General features: G+C 40.7%; 1 protein-coding gene and 1 long non-coding RNA gene across 5 annotated transcripts in view; one reads left to right on the top strand and one right to left on the bottom strand.

Annotated features, from left to right (window-relative positions):
- The window catches only part of LOC122069638 (phosphoglucan, water dikinase, chloroplastic-like), a 73,713-nt gene extending 65,756 nt beyond the window's left edge, over positions 1-7,957 (bottom strand). For both annotated transcript variants that reach the window (XM_042633689.1, XM_042633688.1), the window contains exons 1-2: positions 7,584-7,957; positions 6,863-7,475 (exon numbers count right to left, since the gene is read on the bottom strand). In XM_042633689.1, coding sequence (XP_042489623.1) covers positions 6,863-7,475; positions 7,584-7,801 — 831 coding nt within the window. In that variant the 5' untranslated portion in view covers positions 7,802-7,957. The remainder of the gene's footprint in view (positions 1-6,862; positions 7,476-7,583) is intronic.
- Positions 7,958-8,147: 190 nt separating this feature from the next.
- Positions 8,148-14,323, top strand: part of LOC122069640 — a 33,747-nt gene continuing 27,571 nt past the window's right edge. For all 3 annotated transcript variants that reach the window (XR_006137507.1, XR_006137506.1, XR_006137505.1), the window contains exon 1: positions 8,148-8,585. This is a non-coding gene — a long non-coding RNA (uncharacterized LOC122069640). The remainder of the gene's footprint in view (positions 8,586-14,323) is intronic.

Consider the following 14,323-nt stretch of genomic DNA (forward strand, 5'->3'; position numbering starts at 1 on the left):
AGCGGACTTCCTCTGGCATATCATAGAAATCAAAGTACCTATCCATCTGCTTGATCCAATCCAGAAGGATCCTAGCATCAATCTGACCATCGTAGGTAGGGGCATCTACCTTAATCATCCGTCTGACATCAAAGCCCCTATCATGGTGCTCATAGCCCTCATCATCTCCATATTGGGTTTGGTGTCTTGGCGGTGGGCCTCGACCCCTACCCTAATCCCTACCACGCCTTAGGCCTTGGAAGTTATGCCCTATCTGGTCATAACCGTCAACCTGGTTATTTTCGTGTACTTCCTCAGGGTTAGAGCCTCTGCCCCTAGGCTCAGTACCAGTTATGTTACAGCCTTTCTGTCCATCAAGGTTTTGGGCACTTGTCTCGAGGGCAGCCAACTTATCGGTAAGGGCTTGGAGATGGATAGTTTGTGTTTCTTGTATGGTTTGAACGGCTTTCATGAATTCAGCCAGTTGCTCCGATTGGGTGGCGGTGCTAGGAGGGTCAGACATATCCTGGTATGCTCTACCACTACGAGTGGACATAAGGAGATGGGCAGCCAAAGGTACGGTTGCCACCAAAGACTCAAGGTCTACTCAGGATCTCCAATTCAGATAAGTAGTTAGCCCTTTCAATCTTGAGGTCAGAAATCTCCCTCTCGAGTATATGCCTTTGGAGGGAATAACGTCCAATGCTATTTGGTCCCGCCAACTTAAGAAAGAAAAGGGTGTCCTCTAATCTATGGTATTGCTCTCTTAGCTCAGACTCAATCACGGACAAACGGTGACGGAGACTAGACCTCAAAAGATAAGACATATAAACAACGGACAGCAGCACTTAATTACCCTCAACCTAGACAAAACCATCCTCTGATACCAAGATGATGTAGGGGGTTCCTAGGTGACTAGGTCTCCTACAAGATTAACTAACTAGGTAGGGTTAACTCAAGGGGCTTAGGTAGATAGGACCAAAGAATCTCAGCAAACACGATTAAGCATGCAAAATAAAACGAGACTAATAAACAAAGTAGCCAAAAGCAATAATAATCTAGAAGGAAAAACACATAAATTCTTACTCAAGTTTCAAGTGGGGACATGGGGAAGGGAACAAACGACATACGAATATTAGGTTCAGCACAAATCCATCTAGACACCCAAATTAGATATGCAAACAATCGACATCCTCTAGCAACCAACTAAAGTAGAAAATCAGCAAGGGTTCTTTAGAGATATAACAGTGACGAAACAACTTAAACAATCGGTAAAAATAGGATAAACAAAGGGCAAAAGCAGGTTTCAACGTCAATGGGCTGCAATATATAATAGGGATTAATGGAGGTGGGGAGGGTTTAGTTTAAGGCTTTACCATACCGCTGTTCAGATTTGAGGAGAGAAGAAGAGATCAAGATCCTCCAAAATAAAGAGGTTGCAGTCCACCTTTAGTTGATGAAGATAAACCCAGCCGATTGTAGAGAGATCAGCACCAACGAAGGGCAAACAACAACCGAGAGTAGTAGCAGCAGTGTATAGCAGCAGCAGTATTGTAACGGCAGCAGTATGTAGCAGCAGTAGTGAGGTAAAAGGCAGCAATGTGCAGCAGCAGCAGTATTGTAACGGCAGTAGTGTGCAGCAGCAGCACTATTGTAACGGCAATAGTATGTAGCAGCAGCAGTAAGGTAAAGGCAGCAGTGTTCAGCAGCAGCAGTATTGTAGCGGCAGTAGTATGTAGCAACAGCAGTGTGCATAGATGGGGGAGGTCAGCAGTAACAAAACAGCAGCAGAAGAAAAAAAAAAATAAGACTGAAAAGAAAGAGAGGGAGGCGAGACAAGAAAGAAGAGAGAAGAGAGAGCCGAGAGAGTAAGAGAGGAAAGAGGCGAGAGAGAAAAGTGAGAAAACGAGAGAGAAAGAGAACCGTGAGGGGGTTGGGGGTTTGCTCTTAGCCTTTTTTTCAATTAACATTCATTACTTGAACCGTGGCCTAAGCCATTACATAAATATCAATTTAGTTACTAAAAATAAAAAGAGTCAATTGACTAGTAAATAAAGACTTTCTAAAAACTAATCAACCAATAAAGTAGTTTCCTAATTAATTAAAAGATTAACAAGGAAAAGAATATACTACAAATAAACTACTAAACTAATAACTAATGGGGCCCACAAGATCTACTAAAATCTGGAAAGAGAATGGGGCTCGATCCAACGTTGGAATGGCTGGATCGAGCTTTCCTTCTTCCTCCTTTTTCTTCTTCTTTCTATTCTTCCAGCCACAAAGATGGCTGCTTCTTCTTCTTCTTGCGCCTGTACACTTTGATGTCCCCATCAGTAAGGCTGTGTATATCATGACCCTCCCCAAACCCAACACTGGCAGGAGTCTCGTTCACTGGGTATGCCCTTTTTACCTTTTATAAAAACCTCCTAAGTACGATTGAGATGACCTGACAATAAAAAAAAAGAGTGTACCCAGAGCATGAGGCTCCCGCCACTGCATATTATTGATGTTATATTATCCCTTCAATACCTTTCAAATTAACATCCACATGGGCACCCTAAATTATAATGATACACATTCTCTATAATATCTCACCAAATTAGTGGACTGATTTAAGCATCAAATATTCTAGTACATACATAGGCTAAATCAATACGTAAATAGAAAATGTGCCATAAAATTGGTCAATGCATATCACATACATCTAATACCATACCTCGTTGGATCGAGGATGACCATGTAAATGCTAGAATGAAATAGACAATAAAATAATAATATAGTATTAATAACTATACAAGACATAGTCAGGTCAACTCAATATGTACCAAGGAGGTCTTTTTCAAAGGCGAAATTGAAAAAATAGTGAAAAATGTGCCCATCAAAGGGCTAATGAATAATATAACTTCTTGTTTGATTTGTAACATAGTTATACATGATTCTATCCCACTGGGATCTTAGTTGACTCCATTATGTTTCCATATCCTCAGATTCTGTACATGTTCATTGCCACTATGCCGAGTGGGTGATTGATGATAAGTGTCGTGAGTACCCTTCCCAATAGTGCACTATTTTGAGGAGACTTTTGTTTTGGTCTGTATTATTTCTATATAAATGACTTCTGCTGTATCAATGTTGTGACAACGTATCATTGTGATCTAAATCCCTAATTTTTCCCCCAATTCATGACGCAACTTGTCATTGGACTGACACGATAAGCAATGACTTAAGAGAATGGTTTTATATTCTCCTTGCGGCCTCATTCGGGTTGGTGTGATGACAGGTAATCTAGGTTATTTTGAAAAGCCAGGAGAGAAGGCGAGTAAAAGTTTGCTTTATTGGGGGGATCAGAAAAAGAAGGGTTCTACAGGGGAGTTTGGGTAAACATAGTATAAGTTTAGAGACTGACAAAAATTTCCCCATTAATCAACCATTGGTGTGTCAATTACATATTCCTGGAACATCTATCAAACCAATGGAAAATCTATTTTTCAACAAAATTTCAAAATTTTAACTTAATACCCCATAAATACATTAATTTCATGAAGCAAAAATATAAACGACATTATAAAGGAATAAAATAAATATCAAATTTATAATTTCTGAAAATTTCTATACACTCCTAGTTACATATGGTGGAAGGTGTATTGCCGCATCATTATACACAAATCAGTTTGGTTTCTTTGAATTTGAGATTAAAGGCATGGTTTAGTTAGTGGAGAAATACATAGCTTATAAGTTGATAAATTTATGGCTTAAACAGTGCGATCAAATTTTACTTATGTCTATTGTCATAGTTCCTAATTTATTGCTTCAGCTGTAGGAGGCCCGTAAACCATTGAAACCCCTCAAAGCATGCTATCACAAGGTGGACATCATAGCTTTTATTATAGTTTAATTCCTGAGTGACTATAGGCCAGTATCAGTTATTCTTTTTAACAAAAGATTTCATCTTGATGTAATCAAAGCTTGAAGAAGAAAAAAACAAAAGAATCAGAAAACACTGTTCACGAAAGACGAAACACTGTCCACGTGAACAGTACTTTGTGTTAACATCTTCTAATTTTAGTTTTCTTTTTAGTTTAGTTCAGTTAGTTTCTAATTTACTTAATGAGCAAGTTAGTCAAGTTAGTTTCCTATATTGTTAGTCAAGAAATTTCTATTTTGTAACTTAGCCACTTAGGTTAGTCTCCTTTTTGTCATTAGTTGTTAGTTTCTAATTTACTCTTACTTGGTTAGCAAGTTAGAAGTTAAGTTAGAAGGTTTTATTTCCAGCATTACTTTCTTTTTTTATTGTGTTTGTGTCCAAGCAATGTAAGGCTATTCAAAGCCCGTCAATTATAATGAAAAGATAGATTTTAGTTAAACCAAAAAAAAAGGCTTATGCTGTTGTGTTGTGTGACACAGTTGGGTGAGATGCCTAAACCAGCGGGGTGAGATGTCCATTCACTAATTCTTCCCCCCCCCCTTCTCAATCCCACCATCGAATTCTCTTTCTTTTCTAATTTTCCATTTATTTGTTTGCTGTGAAAGAGAATTTGAGTGATCAAAGCAAGTTTGTTGAAGCCTAGAAGCACCAGCAAAAGACCACTTTGAAGGTCATTCAAAGCCTGTAATTGCTGCTACTGCAGAGCTCCATAAAGCTTCCTATTTCATTCTTCGACCATAACTTCCCAATCAGCCATTAGTTGAGGCTCATCTTTTGAAGGATAGTTGGGCATCATACAAGAGACCTTGACTCCAAATTGAGGTTCATCGGAGGCTGAAATCAAAAGATATTGAAAGTTGTCAAAAGTTTTCTAATTCATGTCAACATCATAACTCTAAATTCATCCATCAGAATTGTCTCATATTTTGAGGGTTTGTTTAGCACCACAAGAGAATTCGATCAAGATTTGAGCTCCATCAGAGCTCCCTACAATCAGCCGCAAGCTTCCTCCTATTCATCCAGATCTGAACTTTGGTTCTAAATCTGATTTCAGACTTGAAATTGTGGGATCCTAACTGGGGTTGGGTACTGCCTACCTAGCCTTACATTACATCTTATAGAATATTTTGAGGAGCCACGATAAATTTAAAATTGGTGGACTGGAAGAGATTAACTAAAGAGAAGGTTTTTCTTGTTAGATCCTGTTGCGGCCAGATTCTGCATTAGCCCTCGTGGATGACCTATACACCAAGAGTTGAGGAAGAGATACCCAGAGCGGACTCCAAGGGGAGACTCTCCAATGCTTAAGTCAAATCCGTGCAACAACAGTAAGTGATATGGAAAGAGCAGTAGATTGCGAGATTGTAAAATCTCTTACCTAGGACCTTGCTTTCCTTTGATTAGGAATCCAGGACAAAGAAGAGTCTTGCTTGGTCAAGGGAGTCTTGCCTAAATAGGGTTTTGAGTCACATCCCTTATCCGTACAGCTTATCCTGTGTGGCAATAAAGAGTCTAGTCCCAATACGACTTTTTAACCGAGGAGTATGATCTCTTCAAGGAGTCTGAGTCCTGTTGTGGCTCTACCATCGAGGAGTCCATTTACGAAAAGGTCTCGTTAGCTCTAGGCCAATCTATTATCTGAATTAATCTTCTGTTATGTGTTACCCACTCACAGGTGGGACATTTTTATGTATATTAGATGCACCCTACTCCTCTGGGTCCAATCCTGACCAAGTGACAAATGGCAAAAGATCAATCCAGATAAGGGATTGACCTAAAGCTAACGAGACCTGTTCGTAAATGAACTCCTCGATGGTAGAGCCACAACAAGACTCGGACTCCCTAAAGAGATCAGACTTCTCGGTTAAGGAGTCATATTGGGACTAGACTCTCTATTGCCACACAAGATAAGTCGTACGGATAAGGTATGTGACTCAAAACCTATCTAGGCAAGACTTCCTCAACCAAGCAAGACTCTACTTCGTCCTGGATTCCTAATCAAAGGCGGGCACTCCCAACCAAGTAAGACTCCATCACTTCAGTCCTATAAATAGGAGAGGCGGGGTCCCAAGTAAGAGACTACAACCTATTGCTCTTTCCATGCCACCCACTTATTGTTGTTGCACGGATTTGACTTAAGCATCATAGGGTCCCCCCTCATAGTCCACTCCGTGTCTCTCGTTCTCAACTCTTGATGTGCAGGTCATCCACGTAGGTTAGTGTAGAATCCTGCCGCAACAGATCCCATTCTCTCTTTTGTTTTATTTTATTATAGGAAGTGTTTCCATTGATAAGACAACTTGTGAACAAAACAAAAACAAACCTCATAGTTTTATTTGATCAGATTTACCAGGAAAAAAATTGCTCGGGTATTTAAGTATGTAAATGAAAGAAGCAATGGTTTTAAGAAAGAGTGGATGAAAAGGCTAATTTTGAGAAGGATTATTAATGGTGAGTTAAACAACCGAAAGAAGTCAAAGAAATAAAAGTTCAGATATAGTGATGTTAATTTTATAATTTAACAGAAGTGATTGAGTTGAAGATAATGAAATTCTAGAGTTTTGCAGGGGGGGGGGTTCCTTCTTATTGAAATAGAAAGAGATCATATCGACAAGTTTCTTTCTTATTGAATTAGAAAGAGGTCATATAGACAAACATGAACTTAAAAATGAGCTGAATGGTGTATGATACAATTAGAGACATTGAAATACACTGGTTCAAGTGTGAGAATTGAAGAGTGCCATGTAAAATCTAGCAATAAGATCACAGTTGCTTCAAGGAATCATATTCAAATAATGTAGTGCAATCATCAAATTAGAGAGGTCCATGCCATAGATAAGGAAATGAAGAAGTGGAAAAAGTGCAAAGTATCATCAGGAAAAAAAAAAAAATACTTCCATACTAGTCAAACAATTATCATTCAACTGAAAGCTAAAGGCGGATAACAAAAGAATGTACCTTCCGCCACCAATTCCTAGCATTCCGATCACCTTCAACTAACTTTAATGGCAATCCCTCAAGGCCCTCGGTGTTCCAGGTCCTCTCTATTTCTCTATTTCCACGCTCATTCGACCGCATAAACGATGCAGACCTCCCTTGCCACTGCTCGACAAAAGGGCTCCGTCCCACTTCTGGAACAGGAGTAGAATCAACAACTACAGAGCCGTTACTACTCATAGTCTCTCCTTTCTCCCCTTCCTTCGCCGAAGCAAAAGGCAATAGATTTACAGTCTCTCCAGTCATATTCCAGTGACACACCATCTCAAAAACCCCTTCTTTAGGCAGCTTCAGTACACGATTATTGCCTTTCTCCCAAACCATACACTTTTTATTATTCCCCACAACCACGAATTTGAATTCAACTGGTTGATCGCCTTTCAACTCCAAGTCACATACCCATCCATTCTCCGTCCAATTCATCTTCACTTTCTTCTCCCATGATCCAAACTCCTCCGCCGAACCTAATATCGCGATGCTCTCGCCAAACTCAACTTGATGAGTCAATCGAACACAGAGCCGCACTTTTTCCCGTCCAGATCTAGACGCCATTTCTTTATTCTCTTCCGTTGTGCTGCCAAATTCGTTAAATCCCCTCTATTTAGCAATATATTATACACAAATAACCATCAAGAGGAAGAGAGGAAGAGAGGAAGAAAGCAATGGAATAGTGGAAGAATACCTTTCTTCGACGGAAGAAACACGGCAAAGGATCCGACATGAGTGTCTGTGAAGAGAGAGGGACTTGTCCAGAAATGAGAAATCGTGACGAGGGAATGAGAGATTCCTCTTGTGAATGGAGACGGTGGAAAGCTTATTCGGCCATTGGGGAAGGTGTTGCCATTGAAATTGATCATCGTATTTGCAGATAGAGCAGTGGAAGAGTCGAAGAGAAGCCATTATGATCGTTAATTATTGCATGCTCGGGAAAGAGAAGATTGAGAATTTGAGCTCTGAAGATTAAAAATCCCTGAGTTGAAGAAGATCTGGCGAAGTGGCGATAGCTTTACCGATCCGAAATCAGCTGCTTCGAAGTTCTGAGCAGACAGTGAACCTGTGAAGAGTAAGTATGAACTTTCGGGATGAACTTAGATTTGTCATGGGGAGATGAGTCGCATGCCCTTCTCGCGCCACGTGGACCAAAGAAGTATGGATTTTATAGAGGGAAGCTCCGAGTTTCGGATCCGGCTCGTCTCCGACGACTACGCTCCAACGAGCGTCCAACTACAAGCCGGATGGTCGACACGTGGTGAATAGTAATCCGACGTCTGAAATTCACCCTCTACATATCGAGATATTTGTCGTTGAAAGGACGGAGTTAGACGTTGCCGTTGCTTCTGAAACCTCACCCTTTATTTCCCTCTTTTCTCTTTCTCTCTCTTTCTCTACATATCCAAAGATCTACCGCTGAAAGAACGGAGTTGAGGTTGCCGTTGCTTGCTGAAACCCGACCCTCTATTTCCCTCTTTCTCTTTCTCTACCATTTGAAACGAAAACCCTATCTATTTGAACCTTCTCTATTCATGTTCTGAACTGTGAAGACAAGATTTAGGGGTTTTCAAGTTGCATTCTTTGCTCAATTGCACATTCCCTGCAAGGTTACTATTGGAGACGAATTTAGGGTTTTCTTTCAAGCTTCTTCCTTTGCTCAGTCGATTGTTCCCTGTTGCTGTCCAAGTAAAAGGTATTTTCTTTCCCTTGCCTAAGGAAAAAGGTATTTTCTTGCAAACCCATTCCCCAACCGAGCTTCTTGAAATTTCTGAAATTTCAGTTCCTGCTACTGTCTTGAATAAATATATATGCATAACAGCCATGTTGCTATCCAAGAAATATAGGAAGTTCTCGACTTCAAATGTAGTGGCCATTTCTCTCTCTATCTCATCTCTCTCATCTCTTATATTGTCAATGAAATTTTGAAGGTTTTTTGCATTTTAGGTTCCCTGCTATTGAAATTTTGAACTAGTTTTTGAAATTTATTTGAATAATTTTTGCATTTTAGGTTCCCTGCTACTGTGATTTTGAAGTAGTTTATGTAATTTGTGAAATTTTGAATGGTTTTTGCATTTTAGGTTTTTACATTTTAGATGCCCAATCATACACATGGTAACAACAAAACCAAGGTGATAAGATGCCAGTTCCACCTCCATATTCTCATTCATTTTGCTCTCCATTAGCCTGATTGAGAGGGTTGCTTCAAATCTGCAAGTAGAGAACTTAAATTATCCTTCAAAAATAGCCACATATTTGGAACTTAAATCCTGTAAACTATGAAACTCGACCACAATTAACCAATGCCAGTACATAGATGTGTATTGATCAGTAGCCACCAACCTCAGTCTCCTCATCTGGTCAGCATTCATTCTTTAATAAGTAAGAACAGCCTAGTATATCTTACATATAAAAAGCTTATAGACAGGTATTATAAATAACCAAATCTTGAACGTCGATCAATATTTAGGGTCAGTCTGCATCTTGGATCAGATATGGTTTCACATACGGACTCAAAAACTTTACAGATCCAACCTGTAATATGCCCTAACATGCAAGCAGGATGTGGTGAAGTGAAGGTGTATGACCTACGTTTCTAATGTAGGTAAATGACAAATAGACCCAGATAGGCAGATACAGAAATCCAGTTTCACCTTGTGTACCCACTTATGCACAAGAATTTGAAGAAAACAAGAATAAGAATGGGAGACTTGCACCAAACAATGTTCATTAGGAGTTTATAGCTCAAGGATCTACTTGTCTGCAGTTAAACCATAATCATTTCCTTTGTTCACCCATTTCCATTCTCCAGAATGAACATCCCCAACCAGAACATACAACATGTGAAAGGTTAAAACTAAACAAACTCACCTCGGAAACTGTCACTGCCTATCCTCAAAAGTTTGCATGCTGCCTCTGCCAACTGCAGAGAATCAGGAATGTTATCTCCTTCTGAACAGTAGCTTAATGTGTAAGTGACCTTCAAACCTTTTGCCTGATAAAGAAAGCTTTCATGAGACAGATTCCCCTTTAATGTAAGGCTAAATCACAAGTGACTGAACCCCAGAATAGGATCACAAACAAACAAATAAAACATTACCGCAGGCATAGATATTAGTATATGAGAACAACCTCAAACAGTAGTAAAACAACTCTATTACAATCACAGTATGAACTAATAGCAGTGACCTAACAACTTAAAAGGACACAGTAGTAGGAGCTAATATAAACCAACTGGCCAAGGACAAATTAGGTCATAACTAAGAAAAATAATTATAACCAAGAACCACAGAAATAGAGGACAGTAAAGGGAGATATTACCATCGAACACAAGGTGGTATGGAAGGAACTATATCCCAAAAGAACAGCTTGAGTTGATGGCTAGAAAACAAGGTAGGCCATTATGAGAGAGGACATAATTATGTCCTACAACATGGCTAATCAGCATTCATTCTTTAATAAGTAGGAACATGAATGTATGTTTATCTATTAAGCTGTAGCACATGTTTACTGGTAGTGTTATTGTCACACCCCGCCTCCACTGACCTGAAGGCTGGCAACATGGACACGCACACGTGTCCACAATCCATCCAGGATCACGATGCAGTACTTTAAGTTCATAAGATTATGAAATGAATTCTAAATTCACATACGTATAATATAAACAAAATATATCAACTGGTGTTTTCTATTGCTATTTACCATATTTACACAAAAAGAATGTTTTCACATCTGGATCATAATTACAGTTATGCCCCCATAGGGCTACATTTGTTAAGTACAAAAAGAATCAAAAATAGAAGATGATACTTCCATCCTCAGCGTGCTCCAAATGTACAATCATCGCACACGCATCCATCCTCGTGCGTAACCAGCTCCTCATCCCAGAGGTCACCTTCGTGGAGAGCCGAAACCTCGATCACAGTTTTCAAAGGATTTCCTGAATCAACATCTAAAAAGGGGCAACAACGGGGGGTGAGCTTCCACGAAGTCCAGTGAGGGGTAACACATACAAGCAATCATGACAATCCAAGAAAATGAAATAGTATAAATATTCATACCCGACCACATCAATATGAATGCAATTATATGAATGCAATGACATGATCCATTTATTATCAACCAATTATAAGCAACAATTTCTAAGTCCAAATAGGGTATAAGTGCTACTGCAACGTAGTTGTTATCCCCAGTCATGAATGTACGTTATCAGTCCCCAGGGATACTAGCTAGTTGCGAGGCAGGAGCGTGCCGGTTCTGGAACCACATTGTTACCCGGCAAACCCCTATTAATAACCCTCCCATAATACCACTACATCGAATCCAACATCGTATGTAGGGTATACCCGTCACCGACTCAAACATCACGTGAGGGTCTGTCACGACGCTGGCATCTTCATACCTCAGTCACAGGAAATCGTCCCCAACCATGGACCGTTGGACGAGAGGATTAGCCAATACGTAAACCCCTATTGGCAAGGGTTGTAGCACCAGGGTGGTTATCCTAGCCCAATGCATTCTAATATGCCACAACACAATTCAATCACACTCACACACACCCTGAGTATGCAGTGCCGTCGGCACCCATCATTGGCCACCCTGCACTCCAGTCACACATACACTCACCCTGAGCATGCAGTGCCGCCAGCACCAACTGTTGGCCACCCTGCACCCCAGTCACACACACACACTCGCACACATGCACAATCATAATCCACATTCTCATGTCACATCAACACTTTACATAAGGAATAATATAATAATATGCAAAATGATAAAATTCATCCACATATGCATTATGATGCAAGCATTCCATAAAAATACACAAAATCCCCTCACCTCGTGTTCTAGATGGCGGTAAATAGTTGATGGTTTCTTGTTGCGTGTTCTCGTCACTTCTCAATTCCACTCCTAGGATACATAGTGTTTTTAGGTTATTCGGTTATTCATAGAGGAGTGGGACACTAAGACTCGTGCCCCAAATAAAAGGATTAAAAATTAACTTTAAAATGGTTCACTGGTGGATGCTCACCGGTGGATGATCATCCGCCGGTGAGTTCACCAGTGGATAAATCCGAAAGGAATGCACACCCTGTAATATTTTCACCGGTGGATGCTTACTGGTGGATGATCATCCGCTGGTGAGTTCACCGGTGGACAAATCCAAAAGGAATGCACATCCTGTAATATTTTCACTGGTGGATGGTCCCTGCCTTCACCGACTGGTCAATGATCATCAGTCGGTGAAGTTAAAATCGGGGTTTTCTTACCCAGATCAGCCCTATTGGCCTTGTGGCCTCTGTGTATGGTGGTGGAAATGCGTATTTTTCAGTGCGGTGTCATTTCCCAACTCCATTTCTCCCTTCTCCCTCGTATAGTTTACAAATTGGGTTTTATGATTTTAGGGTTGGTTTTCATGTAGGGCATCCTCACACACTTCACTTAGCTTAGATTTAGTGAAATTAGTGAGTGAATCAACACAGGGTTTCAAGATATACCCAATTTCCCCAATGCACAAGTCTAGGTTAAGCTAAATTGGGGAAGACTTAGGTTGATCTCATGGAATGGTCATTAATGGCTCATGAAATCACTCTCACTCACCATACATAGGTTTAATTTCATTTTCCCCAACTTAGGATTAGGTTAGGATGTTAGGTCATAGAGGATTTGTTCAAATTCCCAAATCCTAGGGTTTTGGGTAGGGGTTTCATAGGAATTTGTCCTTAGACCCAAGGTTGAGCGAATAACCTTGCCAATGTAGTTCTCTTACTCTAATTTCTTCCTCCCATTATGTAGTCTTTATGGTTGGGTAGGTGGGATTTTGTTGGGTCTCCATTACTTCCAATAAAGAGTGGAATGGGAAGGAGAGAGAGAGAGAGAGAGAGAGAGAGAGATTTATGTGTGTGTGTGTGTGTGGACAGATGAGCATATGGGCTTACCTCAAGAATGGAGCCCTAGCCTTCCTCCTTCCTTCCTTCCTCCCTTGCTCTCCTTCACCTTCTTCTTCCTCTTCTTTCTCCCTTTCCTTCATTCTATTTTGGTAGGAGAAGAAATGAATGGTAAGAGCCCTATTTATAGCCACGTAAATCCCACTAAGGGCTGTTTGGGGAATTAATGGGTTTTTACCCAATATCGGGTTATTCCGCTATTCGGCACTAACGGGTCCGTTTCAGGACATCCCGCCACATTAATCAACTTCCTAACACATTGTTCCATTAATGTGGATGGGTCTGGGGTGCACGATCGTGAGGTCTCGGGTCCCACGGCGAAATAACCCAAAACTAGCCTGTGCACTCACCGTATGGTGTTCACCGATGGATGCTCCATCCGCTGGTGACCATCACCCGGTGAAGGCTGAACTGGTCACTTTGTATGGAGATCTCTCCTCTGTCTGAGTGGGGCCTTCTCCAGGGTTTCTAGTGTCTGTGAGGTTTAACTGACATTTCCCTTCGGGTTCGGAATCCCTTCCAATTACTTAAGCATGGGTAGCAGGTGCAAGTGGGGTCGCCCTTCCTTCCTCGGCCAAAGACAGATGCAACCCAGTACTCACTGGTACTGGTGTCCTCCGGTGTCGCACCTGAACATTAAAATAGGAAGTTTTAGGGTTCGGGTATAATATTCCCCCCTCCTTACAAGAAATTTCGTCCCTGAAATTTGACGTACTTGGTGATCCAAATAACTAAAGATATATCTTCTTCATTTCCTCCTCACGTTCCCAAGACGCTTCTTGTCTGGAGTGATTCCTCCACTTAACTAGTACATAAGAAATAGTCCGATTACGGAGAATGTGGTCTCTCCGGTCAATGATTTCTTCTGGTTGTTCTACATACTTCCAATCAGCGTCAAGTTCCAGGGGTACATGTGTCAAAATATGAGCTGGATCGGAAACGTACTTCTTGAGCATGGAAACATGAAATACATTATGAGCTCCTTCTAATTTGGGTGGCATAGCGACCCGGTAAGCTACTGTTCCGACTCGACTCAATATCTCATAAGGTCCCATGTATCAAGAACTTAGCTTTCCCTTCTTGCCAAACCTCCTCACTCCTTTCATTGGGAAGACTTTTAGAAAAATTTTATCACCCACTTCAAACTCTAGGTGTTTTCGTCTGACATCCGCATAGTTTTTCTATCTTGATTGAGCCGCCTTAATTCTCTCCCTGATTACATCCACTTTCTCACAAGTGGCTTGGATCAGTTCCGGGCCTAGGATCCTCCTTTCTCCAACTTCATCCCAATACAAAGGCGTTCTGCATTTCTTACCATACTGGGCTTCATAAGGTGCCATGCTTATGGTAGCTTGGTAGCTATTATTGTAGGAGAACTCTATGAGTGACAAGTGCTCATCCCAACTATAGCTCATATCCAACACACAAGCCCGCAACATATCCTCTAGGGTCTATATAGTCCTCTCTGATTGCCCATCTGTCTGTG

Source organism: Macadamia integrifolia, unplaced genomic scaffold (genome assembly GCF_013358625.1).
Source record: "Macadamia integrifolia cultivar HAES 741 unplaced genomic scaffold, SCU_Mint_v3 scaffold671, whole genome shotgun sequence".
In the NCBI taxonomy this organism is placed as follows: Eukaryota; Viridiplantae; Streptophyta; class Magnoliopsida; order Proteales; family Proteaceae; genus Macadamia; species Macadamia integrifolia.